Source organism: Hippopotamus amphibius, chromosome 5 (assembly GCF_030028045.1).
Source record: "Hippopotamus amphibius kiboko isolate mHipAmp2 chromosome 5, mHipAmp2.hap2, whole genome shotgun sequence".
NCBI classification, from domain to species: Eukaryota; Metazoa; Chordata; class Mammalia; order Artiodactyla; family Hippopotamidae; genus Hippopotamus; species Hippopotamus amphibius.
This window is the reverse complement of record NC_080190.1, coordinates 26,347,621-26,365,878: the sequence shown is the minus strand read 5'-3', so window position 1 is coordinate 26,365,878 and position 18,258 is coordinate 26,347,621. Positions and strand designations below refer to the sequence as shown.

Sequence of the window (18,258 nt, the reverse complement as noted above, 5' to 3'; positions counted from 1 at the left end):
CTAATGGCTAGATAATTACTGGAGCTCCATCAGCCTCATTCCCATGATGTGACCCAGCCTCCATGGGTACAGGTGCTGGACCCAAGTTGGACCAAGGAGCCCCTTCCCAGGTGAATCTGGAACTCGGACTAAGAGATTATGGTCTGAGCCAGCTGCTCTCTTGAGTGTAGGAGATATAACACAGAAACTGCCAGAGGCCGCTGAAATGCGGAGAGAGGTGCGTCAAGAGATGAAGGAAGAGCACGTCTGGACTCTCCACAAGGCTCCAGTGTGTGCTTCCTGCTTCTTTCTCGGCTTGGTGTCCAAATCTTCTCTGGACTCTATGGCATTCATAAAAGAAATCCACATTATTGCTGGGGCTATGTTAACTGTTTCTGTTACCTGTAACCAAGAATGCTACCTTATACAGTTGATTCTCGTAGCAAAAATAAGAATAAAAAAAAAAAAGCCTGCCAAACATCATGAGAAAGAAGGGAAGAGATGATGGACGGATAATCGTACCTCAGTACTTTCCCCAATAAGGGTTCTCTCTGGCTTCTCACAGTCCTCAAATTCTGGTTGCCAGACTGATTCTTCCAATTCCAGATGTAAAATAATTTCTTGAATTCTTATATTTTTTTCCTTCACACGCACAATTTCAATCTCTTTTTGTTTATATGCAGCATCAAACTCATTATTGAAAGCAGTTTTTACCTTGTAAATAATATCCTGAAATATCAATATGTTATTATAAGCACACCATGTATTATATATTTACTGGCAACATGGTCCCACAGTTTTACTCTCCCTCCAAAACCACTTTACAAAGGGGTGAGTCAAATTATCTCTGCTCCGGTTATATTAAAAGTTCTGTAAATTCTACAGCCAGAATGCAGATAATTTTTGACTCAGCCTCATATAAACAAATTAATCTTTCTAAAGTAGTGTTTATATTAAGTCATTTCTGGGTTCAGTAATCTAAAGTGGCATCCCACCATGCGTAAGGTTAAGGCAACAACATAACTGTTACACTACAATGCACTTCCAGAAGTGTACATTGTAATTCAGGGTGCAGGTATGCTGAAGTGGGTAATGGGTACTTGGAGGCTCTTTGGGCTATTCTCTCTACTTTTGTATATGTTCTTAAAAAATCCATCATAAAAATATTTAAAAAGCAATATTCAGTATTTAAGTTGGGAAATGTTTTTTCTTTGGAATTGCGTTTGGGGGGAGGTGGTGAGGAAAAGATGGCCTATAGAGGTTTGGAGAATCTTCCAGAGAAGCACAACTACACACATTCTTCCTCTGTATGGACAGGTCGTTTTCAGGTAGAAAAAGAACCCAAGCTGGCCAGTTGGATCAGCCCGTTACTAAGGTGGCTGTGGATCCGACTGGATTGCCCTTAGCTCTGCTGATGAATAGAATAATGGGTCAAACTAAAGGCAGACTATTTTACCATCAGAGTTCAGTCTATATATCTACCCTACTGAAAATGAAACCATTAAAGCAGGGTGGAGAATGATTTTAACAGCTGGCACCTGAATTTCTCTTAGGCAGAAATTACTTTCTTGTAGGAAAAAGCCTTAATTTTTCTTGTGTTTCCTACTTAGAGAAGTTCCTTTAGCACTTGTTGTAAGGCTGGTTTGGTGGTGCTGAATTCTCTTAACTTTTGCTTGTCTGGAAAGCTTTTGATTTCTCCCTCAAATCTGAATGAGATTCTTGCTGGGTAGAGTATTCTTGGCTGTAGGTTTCTCTCTTTCAGGACTTTCAGTATATCCTGCCATTCCCTTCTGGCCTGCAGAGTTTCTGTAGAAAGGTCAGCTGTTATCCTGATGGGTTTTCCCTTATATGTTGTTTGTTGCTTTTCTCTTGCTGCTTTTAATATTTTTTCTTTGTGTTGAATTGTCGTTAGTTTGATTAATATGTGTCTTGGTGTATTTCTCCTTGGGTTTATTCTGTATGGGACTCTCTGTGCTTCTTGGACTTGGTGAATTATTTCCTTTCCCATGTTGGGGAAGTTTTCCACTAGAACCTCTTCAAATATTTTCACAGACCCTTTCTTGTTTTCTTCTTCTTCTGGGATGCCTATAATTCGAATGTTGGTACGTTTAAGGTTATCACTGAGGTCTCTGAGGCTGTCTTCTAGTCTTTTTATTTTTTTATCTTTTTCCTGCTCTGTGGCGTTTATTTCTTCCATTCTATCTTCCAACTCACTTATTCGTTCTTCTGCCTCAGTCATTCTGCTGGTTAGAGCATCTAGAGTATTTTTAATTTTAGTTATTTTGTTATCCATTGCTGTTTGTTTTTCTGAGTTCTTATGAACTGTTTCTTGTACTTTCTCTAATTTGTTATCGAGATTTTGTATCATTTTTACTATCATTACTCTAAATTCTTTTTCAGGCATTTTTCCTATTTCCTCCTCATTTATTTGGTCTTGTGGGTTTTTTTCCTGCTCCTTTGCCTGCATGGGGTTTCTTTGTTTCCTCATGGTTGTCCAAGCTTTTGGGGTTGCTTGTCCTGGTGATAGAGGTGTTTATAGAAGACTGTCCAAGCCTCAGACTAATGTCCAAGTATTGGATTAGACGAATATTCAGTCGGCTATGTCAGGTTCTCCGCAGCCCTTTCCGGTGTCCGAGGCCGTCTGCTGGTGTTCAGCTGGTTCTCTGTGGGAATGACTGTGTCCTTCCGTGCATTCCCAATGCATCTGTGGAGAGGGATGCACTCCACGTCTCTCTACTTCGCCGCCATCTTTTTCCGGAAAAAGCCTTAATAAAGCAGCAGGAGGGTGAGACACTGAGGGCGTAGGTCAGCAGAAGCTAAGCAACAAAAGAGATAACTCAACAGTTCTCAGTATAAATGCCCAGGAATTTCAGATATTGAGGAGACAAAGAAGAGAAAAAGATAGGAAGAGAGAGCAGCAGGAGGCTAGAACTCAAACTGCAGACATGGCTGAAGGATCTTCATGAATAGGAATGGCCAAACATTAAATTTCAAACCATCTGCATCGGTGCAATCTCAGTTACTGAGTTTTCAAAAACCTTCAGTAGGCATGTACAGGTGTGTTCTGAAACTGACTTGTTTGGTTGAAAGCAAGGAGTAGGAGTTTAGAGCCTGAAGGCCACCATACTTATGCCTGAGACCCAAAACTTATAGAAATCTTAGAGAGGAAATTGTATTTTGCCAGGTTAAGGAGCTAGATAAGCAATCACATCTTGATCTTACGAGTTCCTAATTGACATCTGGGTTACCTAGAAGGTGGCATTCAAGGATTTCTTTTATCTTTGAGTTTCCCAAAGATCTAAGTAGAAAAATGGTTTGTGGTGTTAGCCAGTGGAGGGTGCTGTTTAGCGGGTATCACAGAACCCACTCCAAATGGATGAAAACGACTCTTATCCATGAGCTCTGTTTAAAGAATATGGACGCTAGCTATCTGGATATTTCTCTGTGTGCTTTATTTAATTGGCATTAGATCTCAATTTGAGTCTTGCATGACACCTCATGTAAAGTTTCAGAGATTTTCAAGGAAAAAGGAAAAAAATTACCCACTTTCAGTAATATAATTTGGTTGATTTTCTCCTCTCTGGAATGAAGTTCCAATTGGCTTGACAACAAAGAAGTATGTACCCTGAAATCAGTACTCAGACTTCCAAGCAGGTAATTGGGCAAGCTGGTATCTTTTGCTGTCCCATCTTCCTCCTCTTCTTCATCGTCCTCTTCATGATGCTTTTTAACCAAGGTAATGGCAGACTGAACCTCAATAATTTCCTTCTGTAGCTAAATATAGAAAAAGATGAAATGAAACTTATGCAATAAGAAGAATTCTCTAAAGGACAATTTTGGGACAACTTAATTATTTCAACAATTTTTTAAGATGTTAATTGTCTTTCCAACAACTGAATTTAAAGTGAAGAACAGTTCCTGAACTGGCTGAAGAGAAAGTTTCAGAAATTGAAAAACTGTGGATAAATCATAAAAGTAAAAATTGTTCTTAATAGTGTGTAATATACATACTTTTCTGTCAGGATGACAGCTGCTTGTAAATATTTTGCGTCTTTCTTGATACTTAAGCATTAAAAAATACACTTTCTCTTCATATTTTACAAAGAACTTATTCACATGGGACTGGTATGTGTAAGTAAAAAGAATTAAGCATGCCTTCGTTTTATGTTTTAGGAAAAGAATGGATGCAAAATTCTGCCAAAATGAAACTACACCAATTGGTCAGTGTTTTTAAGTAGTTTGACAGAGATTGCTGGAAAAAAGAAAAAAAACAAGCTAGGATTGATTTAGGAAAACCATAAATCCCATCAAAACAGATTCTACTTCATCCTTGGCCAACTGTCTTAAAACACAATCCCCAGTGATAAGAGATGATAAAAAGAGTATGTGTGGATGAAGAACTTCTGACCAGGACAAGAACAAAATCTCAAATCTAATTTTTAAAGGTATATCATCATATTTGAGGGATAGTCAGTGTTGTTAGGGTATAGGCTCCATATGTGGATATAGGCTCCTATATTCATTAGAATACATCCTACACATAATCAAGGAATATAAATATAAACACAAACAATATCAAGACTTATATTAAGTAGTATTCCAACTCAAATCTGTATGAAGGAAATCCTGAGACAAAACACATCACTTATATAAACACATATATATTTAAAATTGTACTTTAAGACACTCTGCTTCGATCTTCTTTTGCTGCACAACTCTCTTCAATTCTTTCAACTCTTCATCTGTGCGTTCTTTCATTGGGAAGTTCTCAATCACATAGGGGATGTGAAAGCACTTGGGAAAAAAAAGCAAAATGAAATGAATCCATTTTTAGAATAATTGTGTATATCTGGGGCAGAGTAGGGGATGTTTTCTCTGATTAATTCATAGGCTATCATCATGCAGGAGTGAAATGGCCGATGGAAGCTTTCTTTAAAATAAAATAATGTAGAGATTATCGTACTAAATGAAGTGTCAGAAAGAGAAAGACAAATACCATATGATATCACTTATATGTGGAATCTAAAATATGGCATAAATGAATCCATCTACAAAACAGAAACAGACTCATAGACATACTGAACAGACTTGTGCTTGCCAAGTGGAGGGAGAGGAGATGGCCTGGGGGTTAGGGTTGGTAGATGCAAACTATTACATTTAGAATGGATAAACAATAAGGTCCCAATGTATAGCACAGGGAACTATACTCAATATCCTGTGATAAACCATAATGGAAAAGAATATCAAAAAAGAATGTATATGTGTGCATAACTGAATCACCTTGCTGTATAACAGAGATTGGCACAACACTGTAAATCAACTGTACTTCAATTTTTAAAAAATAAATAAAATAAAATAAAACAACGTATTCCTTCAGTATTGGCATAAACATTGTATAAAAATACTGTGCTTTCATGAAAGGTTTATTTCTAGAGCAGTGCTTCTCAAATAGAAGTGATTTTGCTTGCCCCTGTCTGTCCTCTCCAGCCCCTCAGGGACATTTGGCAATGTCTGGAGACGTAAAAATTGTCACTAATGGGGGCGGTGGTGGATACTACTGGGGTCTAGTAGATAGAGGCCAGGGATGTTGCAAAAATCCTCCAATCCATAGAACAGCCTCCACAACAAAGAATTATCCATCCCCAAATGTGCTATTCTCGAGAAACCCTGTTTTAGAGCAATACTTGATCTCGTAAATATAGGGTGACCAATACTTCATTATCGAAACAGGTGGCATATTTGAAAGTGAAAAAGGTACTGTTAATAGTTACTCTAGGACCATAGGCATAAATTGGGACTTCCGGTCACGCTACACAGAGGGAAACTGTGTTGGGAGGAATCTAAATAAAAAGACACAAAAAGCAGCCCTTTAGAAAATGTGAAGGCAGGTACAGGTAGAAATGTGAAGAATATTATGTCTAGTTTTCAATCTGTGTGACATGTGAGTGAGGTGGCTTTTTGGAATAGACAGATATTGAGACCCAGATGCAGGTGGTGTTGAACAGGAAGGAGGGTAAGAGGTGCTAAGACAAATCTTAAGAGATGCTGGCTTAGTAGCACGTGGGGACTGAGCAGAGAGGGAAGAACAAGACAGGGGAAAGTGTCACATCAAGGGGGAGTCAGTGCAGGGAGGGGCAAGGCATGTTTCAAATGCTTTCCCATATATGGATTTTCTTAAATGTTTTCTTTTTTAAATTTTCTGCCACGAGACTTTCCATTGGATAAGGTGTTGTACCTGAAGGTATATTTGTTACCTTCAGAGCTCGGCCTTTCACAGCCATCGAATTCCAGCATTCTTCTTTGATAAGTTCAGCCAAATATCTCTTGGCTAGGTTTTGCATCTCAGCATCCTTTCTTATCTTAAAGAACACAAATGAAGGGAAAAATAAAAATGAAGATGTGGCTTCAAAAAAAAAAAATCTCAATTATAAGTTCACTAACAAGATGCACTTGGAGGGGGATACTCCCCTGTCTTTGAGAACCTAAGGTTTAGTCTGGAGACTTGGGATTCCCTTCCTTGAGGACCAGGGTGTCAACACAAATACCACTAAGGGCAGGCAGGTCCTACACAGGAGCCAAGGCAGGCGTGCGGGCGGTTGCACAGCCAGGGTAGCTGGATAGCTAACACCCTGATCATCACAGACCTGGCTGGTTGGTGCAAAGTGGTGAAGCAAACCCACAATGCCAAGCCTTCTTGTTTTATGAGAAAAGTTTGCTTTATACTTGTCAGTGCATATTTGATGTGCCAGTTTATGACCTCTGTCTTGGGGTCTTTACTGCACTTAATTCGTCAGTTTATGTCCACCATGAAATAAATGTTTCACTACTCTTGGGGACTGTATGATGTGCCTTTTCCCATTTAGAAATATGTTACCTCAATTAGTTTTATTTCCTTAAGTGATTCTATTACTTAATACCTAAGGATTAAGTATTCTTATTTTAATAAAGTTTGCCAAAGAGCTAGTATGAAAGACACCCAACAATCTTTAGTCCTTAGGGTCCTCTTCAGAACCTTTTTGTAAAATTTTTGTTTTACTGAAGTATAGTTGATTTACAATGTTGTGCAGAACCTTTTTTTTTTTTTTTGCATTTCACTTTGTTGGTAGATTATTAGCAAACTAGCTGAGAATAAGATCTCCCAGATTAGAAAATGTCTTATTCATTCATTTATTTACTCATTTATTTGTTTATTATATTCACTGTCTGAACAAATACCTTGTTTAATTTGCATTTTATTTACATTTTTTCCATTGAGTTAATGGCTAATACAGTTTTAAATTATTTTTTCTTAAATAAACAGCTGTTTCGGCATATTAATTGTCACAACCTGCCTGATGCCCGGGTTTCTCCATTCCTCCCCTTGCTACCTGAGGCTATTTGATCAATCCCTCCAGAAAAATACTAACGTGTCCAGGTGGGCATTACTGGGCGTTGGTCTTTTCCGTATTGTTGAGATCCTGGCCAGGGCTGGCTAGTAGCCGGGTCCCTTTAGGACTGGGATCTCTAGCTCTTCCTAGGGACTAGTATTCTGCTCCCAGGTGGATTTTTGGTGCCATCTGCTAATACTGTTCTGTCCTGGACTGTCTGGTTCTACCATCACACCCAATCTAGGGCTGATATCTCTTTGAAAGCCCAGAGCTCCAGAAAAATAAAACAACGTGAAGGAAACAAGCACGTGAAGAGCCTTTCTCTGTACCAAAGCCTGCATCAGAGGATCCAGGAGGCTCCTCAAGGGATACACAAGAATTTGATATGCAGCAAGGGATGAGGGCATCTGGGGCAGAGGCACAGGGTGGGGGTTGGGTGAGCAGAGTGACTTCATCAGTGGTCAGTAGTCAACAGTCCAGAGGAGCAAGTTCATGAGGCTTGACATGAGCTTGGACAAAGAAGCAATGAGAGGGTGAGGATGCAGGCAGGCACCTAAGCCAAACTCGTTTTAGAGTGATCAAGATGAATGGGCTGGGGGCTTTCTAGGTGGTGCAGTGGTTGGGAATCCACCTGCTAATGCAGGGGACACGGGTTCAATCCCTGTGCCAGGAAGATCCCACATGCCGCAGAGCAACTAAGCCTGTGCGCCACAACTATTGAGTCTGTGCTTTAGAGCCTGTAAGCCACAACTATTGAGCCCATGTACTGCAACTACTGAAGCCCACACACCTAGAGCCCGTGCTCCACAACAAGAGAAGCCACAGCAATGAGGAGCCTGCGCACCACAATGAAGAGTAGCCCCCGCTCACCACAACTAAAGAAAGCCCGTGCACAGCAACAAAGACCCAACACAGCCAATAAAATAAATAAATAAGTAAGTAAGTAAGTAAATAAATAAATAAATTTACAAAAAAAAAAAAAAAAAGATGAACCGTCTGGGAGAAGCTGGTGCCGGAATAGGAGGCAGCATCCCAGGCCTGAGTGAGGCCAGGGCCGAGGAGGATGAGCCAGAAGCCCAGTGGGCAGACTGGAAGTGCTTCCTGGCTCAGACTCGAGTTGTGGGCTCTTAGCCAAGTGACTTGAGCGCCTAAGCCTTAGTTTCCTTAAGTGGGGAAAACAATAATCTACCTTTTTGGATTGTTGCGACAATCAAATAACACTCAAAAAACCCCTAGACTGGTGCCTATCTGTTATAATAAGAAAAAGGGATCATTTCTAATAGCTTCCTGTTATATATTTAATACCAAAAACCAAATTCTTTACCACAATATACAAGGTGTTCAGAGCTGGCCCCTGCCTGCCTCCCCCACCTCATTCTGTGAGGCCCTCTCCTGTCCGCTGGCCTTTCTGTTTCTGGAATACTCTGAGCAGTTTCTGCCTCAGGGCCCTTGCCCTTGCTGCTCCCTTTGCCCGACATTCTCTTTCCTCAGATCTTTGCATAGCCAGCTCCCTCTCTTCTCTCAGTTCTCACCTGAAACGTCCCCTCTTTAAAGTTTTCTCTGGCCACAGAATTGGATCCCCCACATCTATCACAGAATCCAGTGTGTTTCCATCATGCAGTATATAGAGATTTGCTTATAGTCTCTGTTCTCTATGAGAGTAGCCCCATGTGGGCGGGACCTTATTCACTGTATTCCCAGCACCTACAATAGTGCCTGACAGGTAGTAGGTGTTCAATAATTATCGTGGAATGAATGAATGGATGGATGAGTGAACATCCAGGTGAATTTTATCTCCCTGAGTCGGTCCCTTGAGGTACTTTTGGTCTTGATTCTGTTTATTCAATATGTTCCCTCTTATTCTCAGCCTCATGGCATTTACCAGTTTGACAGATCGGCCTCATTTTTATATCCTCACTCCAGTCATTAATAAACATGTTTTACAGCACAGAGTCCTGGGGCACATGATTGAAAATCTTTCTCCTAGAAACATCAGTCAAATAACAAGCCTCTTTTTGGTATAGTTGTTTAACCAACTACAATCCACTTAAATGTCCTTGTATCCAGCTATACTTAATTATCTTATTCAGAGGGAAAAATGCTTTTACACTTGCACACTTAAAGAATCAAGTATACTGTGCAGGTTGAGGAGGGGTTGCTTAAGAACATTCTGTATGAAACACAATTAGGGCTTTTACCTAAAATAAAATCCATATGAGTAAGCAATGTGATGTGACTGCTGCAAAACAGTGCAAAGGGTGAACTAATAGAAATACAGTATCTAGAAAAATGGAGGTTTCAGTTTATGTTTTTCTCTAAACTGGAAAGATAATAATTAAAATTCTTTGGTGGATGCCATACAGAAATAAAATGAAATTAGAAGAAAACTATGATAATAATGAAAATATTGAAACTACAGTATACGATATCATAGGAGCTGAGATAGCCTAGACAAGAGAAGATACATAGGAAACATGGTAATTGCTAGTCTTCTCTACCCACTTTCACAGTAGCTATAGAGTAGATGGTGCTCAAAGAGTAGAAGAATCAGTGAGTACAGAGAGAAAGATTTCAACTCTCATTAAGAAAGGGCTTACTAAACCAAAAGTGTTTGACATTGGCATGAGGTGGCTGAGGAGAGTTCTAAAAATGTTCAAATATATGGTGGAAGATGGTTGGCATTAATGTCATGGGGGAGAGACAAACGTCAGATGTCTGGCTGGTCTAGATGCTCTTCTTTCTCCTAACTCCCAAATTCAATAATTCCCTGACTTGTTCCATTTCTATGCACTGTCTGCTTTATTCACATCATTCTGGAAAAGTTTTGTTTTATTAGCATTATCCTGGAAACGTTCTCCTTCCTATTTTCTTTTTACTTTCTTTATTAAATCTTTATAGTGCTCAAATCAGATTTTTCCATACCTTTGCCACTTCTTCCTCACTTTCATCATGGAGTCTTTCCAGTTCTTCAAAATCCAGACCAAATTCTTGTTGCTCTAATTTTGCAATATTACCTACTGCTTCGTTTTCTTCCATCATGACCATAATCTGAATTTTCCAATAGGAAAGGATGGAGATAAGTAAAGAATTAAACATTAAGGAGATGGTTTTCTGAGTCTCTTCAGACAGCAACCAATAAAAAAAAAAGATATTCTATTTATCTAAACATAACTGTCAAGTAAAGAATTAGGTTATAGGCTTATTTAAGTTTTAAGGTTTAATCCATAAAAGCTTATTAATCTAAAAACAACAAAAATTTGTAATGATATTAAGGAATTACTGATATTTAGGTGTGCTAATGGTATTAAGTATATTCAGAATTCTTATCTTTTAGACACCTACACAAATAATTAAAGGGGAAATGATATGACATTTGGGATCTTTTTCAAAACAATCAGGGGAGAGGATAGTCCATGGTGTATAGAGGAAACAATATTGGTGATTAGATTTATTATGTTATTATTCCCTCTACTTTTATATATATTTGAACATTTCTATAATAAAAATATCTTTAAAAGTTTATAGCTTCAAAAAATTCATGGACAAAGGACACACATTACAACATATATGACAAAGTATTAATATCTTCAAACTACAAAGAGCCCTTACAAATAAACAAAAACAATGAAGACAAAATGAGAGAGAAAATGAGGACTTCAGTATCAAAATGGACTGAGAATGGGCTTTACAATCTTCCTTTCTTGCCCCAATCCATAAAATTAAGAGAAAAAAGTGTGTCATAAGTCAATAAATCCAATACTGCATTTAAGAGGGGGAAGAAACATCCTTCATTAAGGGTGTACTGAAGTCAGAGGGAATGTAGGCAGAAAGACTCATTAAGTCTAAATAAGATTTACCCATTTTTAAGAGTTTTTAAAGATACCAATTTAAACTACAATTCTAAATGGTCTCAATGAGAGAAAGTTGGGGAAGCAGAATGAGATGAAAACATAAAAAGTAAGAACAACATAAGCACACTGGGGCTCTTATACGGAGGGTAGATATGGTATGATACATGCTAAACCAGAGCTTCTCCAACTTTAATGTGCCTATGAACCATCTGGGGATCTTGTCAAAATAGCAAATTCAGATTCAAGACATCTGGGATGGGGTCAAGATCCCAGGTGATGTCAATGCATCTGCACTCTTTACCATTGAGTAGGAAGGCACCAGGTGATGTTAAAAAAAAAAATAGGAGGTCAAACATATGGGTTAGAATTTTAAAGAATAGAATTATGACTCCCAAAATAGTTAAAAAGAGAAAAATAATAACAAAAAATGCACAAGCAATGCCAGCAAATAAGAAAGAGGGAAAAAGAAAAAAAAATGGAAATAGGTTAAACAGAAAACCCCCCAATAAAATGGCAGGAATTAAATGTAAACATATCAATAATTATAATAAATGTGGCTAAACTTATCTTTTAAAACTCTTAGATAGGATTTAAAGAAAACAATCCAACAGATTGTTACTGATTAGAGGACAATCCAATTGATCAGAGGACAAAAGAAAGTTGGAAATAAAGCAATGGAAAAAGATATGTAAACAAGTGCTAACAAAAGGAAATATAGCAAAAAATATTAATATAAAAATCAAAATGTAGAGTTAAGAACATTTAAAGAGACAAAGCTAAATATTTCACAAGGATAAAAGGAACAATCTATCGAGGTGACCTGTCATGTACATTTTTGCATCTAATATATATATGATAGAAATACAAGGATAAATTGACAAACTGCTAATCACATCCTAGAAAACAATTTAAATAGGAAACACATAAACTTTACTAACTTTACTAACATGATTAGACTGATCTAATAGGAATTTAAAGAACATTTTACCCACCCACCCCTGCCAAAAACCCAGAGAATAAATATTCTTTATAAACACATGGAACACTCACAAAAAGTGACCAGATATAAGACTGCAGAGATACTCAACAAGCTTTATTTACTGAGCATACTGAAACAAAGTTCAAAATTAGCAACAGAAAGATATACAAAACAATCTATAAATAGTAGACAAAACAATCTGGAAATTAAAAACAGAAAAATACATACACTCCTGTAGAAAACCCTTTGGTTAATATGTTCAAAATGGAATTAGAGGTATTTACAACTAAGTAATAATGAGAAAATTGCACATCAAAATCGATGCAATGCAGTTAAAGTGGTACTCAGAGGAATATTTATATCCACGTGCATAATAGCAAAAAATAGGAAATAAACCACACTTTCAACTAAAAAAAGTAACAAAATGAGGAAAAATAAGCCTGAATGAAGCAAGGAAGAATGAATAAAATTCTAAATTGATCAAATCCTAAATTTATAAAATGTATAGGTATAAAATTATGCGTAATGTTCTCTTATAATAACAGAGTCAAATCAATAAAACCATACCTGATTCTTTGGAAATGTTAATAAAATAGAAATTCTGTTGGAAAGTGTGATCAAGAAAAAGATAAATGGCATAACCATACAACATTAGGAATAAAATAGAACTATAACTGAAAAATAAGAAGAGACTTAAAAAATAGAATATTATATAATTTTATATTATACACTTAGATGGACAATTTTCTAAGAAAATACAATTTATCAAATCTATACCTGAAAAGAAATAGAAAACCTGGTAAGAAGACTAACGACCATAGAAGAACTTGAAACAATAGGAAAGAATCAACTCTGCAACAGACATCAGGCCCAGATAGTTTTATATGTTCGTGGAAGGGGAGGAGAGGGGTGTTTATCAAACCTTAAAGAAAAAGAGAATTTCCATTCTATACAAACTATTCCAGAGAATGAGAAAAAAAGTAGAGCTACTCAAATCACTTGATAATGCTGGTATAATCCCGATACCATAATTAAACAAAGTACAAGAAAATTAGACCAATATTATTTATGACTAGAAATACAAAAAATCCTAAATAAAATATTAGCAAATTGAATCTGGTGCACTACTTAAAAATGACTAATGCCTATTTGAGTAATACAAAGAATACAAAACATTTGATAAATTTCACAATAAAATTCACAATAAAAACTCTTAGAAAACAAGGTATAGAAAGGCATTTCTTTTACTTGTTAAAGGATATCTAACACAAACCACAGCAGGCACTACACTTAGAAGTTAGAAGCATTCCCATTAAGGTTAGTAGACAAGCATGTCCACTGTCATGGCCACTATTACATTAGAAGCCCTTACAATAAGATAAGAAAAAGAAATAAAGTGATATAAAGATTGATGAGACATGATTTTCAGATGACATGATAGTCTACTTAGACAATCCAAAAGAATTAATTGACAAAGCAAGAAAACTAAAAAGAGAATTCAGCAAGGTGGTCATATATAAAGTTAGTAACACTCTTATCCAGTAGTACCCAATTAGAAAATATAATAGAAAATATTCCACTCGCAAAGACCTTATAAGAGTTATACAAAGTCACTTTTAGACTATAAAACTTCATTAAAGAATTTGTTAAAAATTTTAATAAAGATATATATTTATTTATATTATATATAATATATAATATACAAAATTTATATTATAAATATACATAATATATATGTATAAAATTTCAGGGATGGCAAATAAATCCTTCACCAAATCAAACTGTAAGCAGTCATTCTCAATTAAAATCAAATCAGAGATTTTTACAGAGCTCAACAAACTGATTTTAAAATTCAAATGCAAAAGTAAGTGTGCATAAAAAGGTCAACATTTTCTGAAAATGAATAGCAAAGGGAGAATTACTTTCAAGATATAAAAACATTTTATAAAGCTATATCAATTAAAATAGTTTGGAATTGGCTAAGAAAAAATCAGTGCTCAATATCAGAACACAGTGTCTAGAAACAATTCCATATTCATGGGACTCCAGGGATTGATAGACGAGGCACTGCAAATCAGCGAGAAAAGGATGGTATATTCAACAAAAAGCACTGATGAAATGTGCTATTTATTTGAAAAAATAAAGTTAGATCTATACCTCATAACCACTTACAAAAATAAATTACAAGTGAAATAAAGGAGTATTAGGAGAAAATACGTGAGATTTGGACGACCTTTAAAAATCATACATATAAAGCAAAAGCTATAAATAAAATGATCAATACACTTGAATCATAATTTAAAATTTTTGCATTTAAAAAGGTGCAGTACGAAAGTTAAGAGACAAAACAGAAAATATTTGTAGTATATTGGGCTGAACCATATAAAACAGCAATCTCATGTAGTTGAACTGAGTAATAAGGGCCACCTCTTGATTGGCCCAGTGCATGCCTCCATGCTCTTTTCCCCTTCTAGCTGAGTGAGATGAGATCAAGCAAGGCAACCTCAGAAGCCATGTGCTAGAGATAGCAGAGTCTCTGTCAGCCTGGGTATCTGAATGACTGCATGGAACAGAGCAGCTGCTGACCTGACCACCTACCCAGAACCATTAGATAGGAAAGAAATAAACCTCTCATCCCTGTGTTACTATGTTTTGGGGGTTGGTTTGTTATCACAGCTTAGCTAACGCTAATTATTAGAAATATAAGTTGAAAATAAAAATAAACAACTTAGAAACAACAAGAAAAAGACCAGCGACCCAATAGAAAAACTGGCAAAGGACATGAACAAGGAATTTATAGAAGAGGAAATTCAATCTTTAGAGTTATAAAAAAAGATGTTCAACCTCATCAGGAAAATAAAAATAAAGGGGGGAAATTACCAAAGAAACAATTAAAGAACGTTTCCCAGACCCGACAGAGAAAGGTTTCTTGTTAAAAGTGCTCCATTGCCTAGCATGTGAAAGAGACAAGAAAGCCCAAACAAACTAGGGTCCTGGTATGAAACAGATGACACACTCAAATGGCATAACTGGGAAGAGGGACCTTTAAAATAGATTTGGCATGGTAAGGGCAACCACGGAAGCTACCGCTTCTCTTAGGTCTGAACAGCAAGGATGGGAAGTGGTTACCAGAACCAGGGGAGACCAGTAGCTGTCGGAGCGGGCTAGCAGCCACTGCCAACTCGCAACACCACGGAGAGGAAACTGAAAGAATAAAGCCCTGGACCTTGTCTCCTCCTGCTCCTTGATCGTCTGCTGATGCGACTCACTCTCTAAACCCACACGGAAGGCAGAGGCAAGAGAGCCCACTGATGCCATCCACAGAGGCCAGCCCCTTGGGGCTCAGAGCAGGGTGAAAAAGGGTGAAGAGTATAACTGCACCAGTAAATCAAGATTATCCATCAAAGGTATGAAGGTGCATACTGTAAAACTTCCAAACACCAGAGAAAAAGAAAGGATCCTATAAGTGTCCAGAGATAAAAATCTGGTTACCCAAAGAATAGGGAATCAAAAAGGTACTGAATTCTCTAAAGCAAATACTGAAAGCTAAAGGACGATGGAGCAAGTCTTCAAAATTCTGAGGGTAAATCATTGTATTTGAGGAAAGCCAAGTCTCAAAAAATGTACCTCCTATGTACCCTTTCTCAAGAACAGAGCCAAAGCATTATACACCTCCTGGGGGCAGGCATCACTCACACTGTGTCCCGTTTGAATGACACTAGCACAGCTGCATGATGCATGATGTTCCCAAGTATGGGCCTGCACAGCAGTCCTGCTTAGAAAGCTACCCGGAGATGCACACAATGAAAACAAAGAAAAACACATAGGGCTCCAGAAACAGGGGCTCTGAGTCAGGAGGCAGGTGAGACAATTTCCCAGGAAGATGTATAAGAGAAGTCCCTAGGACAGCAGCTGTGTGCCTGGTCTAGAGAGCAAGTGCGTAGAGTAGAGCTGGAAAATAGAATGCTCTGGAAGGGAAGTCACACACACACACACACACACACATACCACAAATGCACTCACGGATTGATTACCTCAGACTCTTTGAGAGAGTCTGAATAGAAAGGCTTAATCCAAAACAAAGGCAATTATTAATTCCAGAAAAAATAAAGTTGTAAAAATGGAAATGTCATCAAAATATACCATGTGGCTCAGCTTTGAAGAATATTTATATAACTATAATAGTGTACCTCCTGATTATTGATTCACATGTATACAGTAGTGGTAGAGGGTGTAAAAGAACATGAGTACTCATCTTTCATACCAGAAAGCCCACACTTAGTGTCAAAACAGAAATACCAAGAAATAGCAGTTATTAAGAAGACCATTACAAACATGGAGGTAAATATCCAAACAAAAAACCTGAAGGAACTGAAAACATTTATCTTGGGATTGCAGGAATCATAGTGAAGAAAAGTAGAGCAGGTGCTGCATTAAAAACATTATTTTTAATTACATAAATCTGTATTTTTTTTTTTTTGGTTTGTAAAAATGTAAATGTATAACTTTGACAAAAATAAGTATTAAAGATAGTATTGGGGGAAGACAGGGAAGAAAACCACTGTTTACATACTGTGTGGTATAATAAAAATTATACCCTGTTAAAGTGCCCAAGAAAACTGAGCTTACAGGCAGAGAAAAAAATGGGGTATAGTGTCTCATGCTGTGTTGAACAAAATAAAGTTCAAAAAGTAATTTCAGACTGAGGGTTAAATGTATTAGTATATGAAATCACAACACTTACAGTTTTAGCAAGTGCTTTGATTCCTCTTTTTATCTCTTTCCTTTTGTTGGAAAATAGTTTAACCTCGTTTTTGATGGCCTGGAATGGAGCAAGTACATCACTTAAGCAAGAGAGTTGATAGATAGATATATATGTACGTACTTAGATATATAGATAGCACTTCTCTAGAAATAGGAATAAGGAAAAAATTAAAGACTAATAAAGTGTACATAAAATAATACCACTGCAATACTTTGCTTAAGTGTAAATTGCTGCTATGTAAGTGACCACTGAAGCAACTTGGAACTGAGGTCAATGATAAGGCCAACAGAAAGAAAATATTAGTGAAAAATTAAGTAAAGAATAGTTGGTAAAGGAAAACTAATCTGCTTTTTTATTGGGAACTTGAGTGAGACTAGATAAGCAGACTAAATCCAAAACAAGCTGCCACCTATGTCACCTTTCTGAGCATCAGAAGCCACGATGTCTCTTCTGTTCCTGGCCCATCCCTTTTATTTAAGCCTACCTTGCGGCATCCCCCCAAATGTACCTCAACATGAGATATCATGGTTCATGCTTTGCTTTGGCTTACCTGGACACTTTCCTTGGGTTTCATATTAGCCTAAGTACAGCACTTAAAGCTCATATAACTTAATCTAAAAGACTGAGCTGTGTTTAGTGTTTTTGCTTGCTCTCAGGAAATTTACACTTACACGATGCAATGCTCTGCCAAGTAGTATCTCTTCCTACTTCTAACTTTCCGATGGATTTTCATAGGAAACTCATCTATTCTGCACATCTACAAAGCATTATTTCAAATCTCTTTCATGTTTTATAAATACCTCTTGGCTTTTTTGTTGTATCCAGGAAATTTCCTCCATATTATCAGCTTTGACTAATTCCTCTTGTGATGAGTCAATGCTTAACCTCGTATTCTCACTTATCTTAGAAGAAGACAGATATTTCTTAAATTAAAAATTCATCAACTTCTCCACCCACCCTACTTCATTTAATTGCTTTGAATCCCTCTGTACTTGTCGCATTTAAAAAAATACTACCAAGCATTTTGCCTGCTCAAGATGTAATGTTTAATTAATTTTACTCCTTCCATTCTGTCCTTGTATCAGCCACACTTTTCACTGAGGAAGCAGCAATGATTAGATAGGTCACATGTTCACCAAATTGTTCTTTGCCTTCTTCCTGTTGCTGTAGACCAAATGCTGCTGCCTGTGAAGGCCTGTCCCACCATTTGTGCTTAGGATCTTAATCTTTTACTCCTCCTTGAGGTCTTTGCACTTAAAAAAAAATTCCATCGCCCTTCTGCATCATCCATTTCTGCCTTCTACTGAATCTTTCCCA

At 37.1% G+C, this 18,258-nt stretch overlaps 1 protein-coding gene across 1 annotated transcript in view; it reads right to left on the bottom strand.

Annotated features, from left to right (window-relative positions):
• Positions 1-18,258, bottom strand: part of CFAP43 (cilia and flagella associated protein 43) — a 113,332-nt gene that overhangs the window by 34,398 nt on the left and 60,676 nt on the right. Inside the window, exons 18-24 of the mRNA XM_057736513.1 lie at positions 17,742-17,843; positions 16,921-16,998; positions 10,269-10,394; positions 6,234-6,338; positions 4,657-4,773; positions 3,526-3,753; positions 502-708 (exon numbers count right to left, since the gene is read on the bottom strand). Of these exons, the coding sequence (XP_057592496.1) occupies positions 502-708; positions 3,526-3,753; positions 4,657-4,773; positions 6,234-6,338; positions 10,269-10,394; positions 16,921-16,998; positions 17,742-17,843 (963 nt within the window). The remainder of the gene's footprint in view (positions 1-501; positions 709-3,525; positions 3,754-4,656; positions 4,774-6,233; positions 6,339-10,268; positions 10,395-16,920; positions 16,999-17,741; positions 17,844-18,258) is intronic.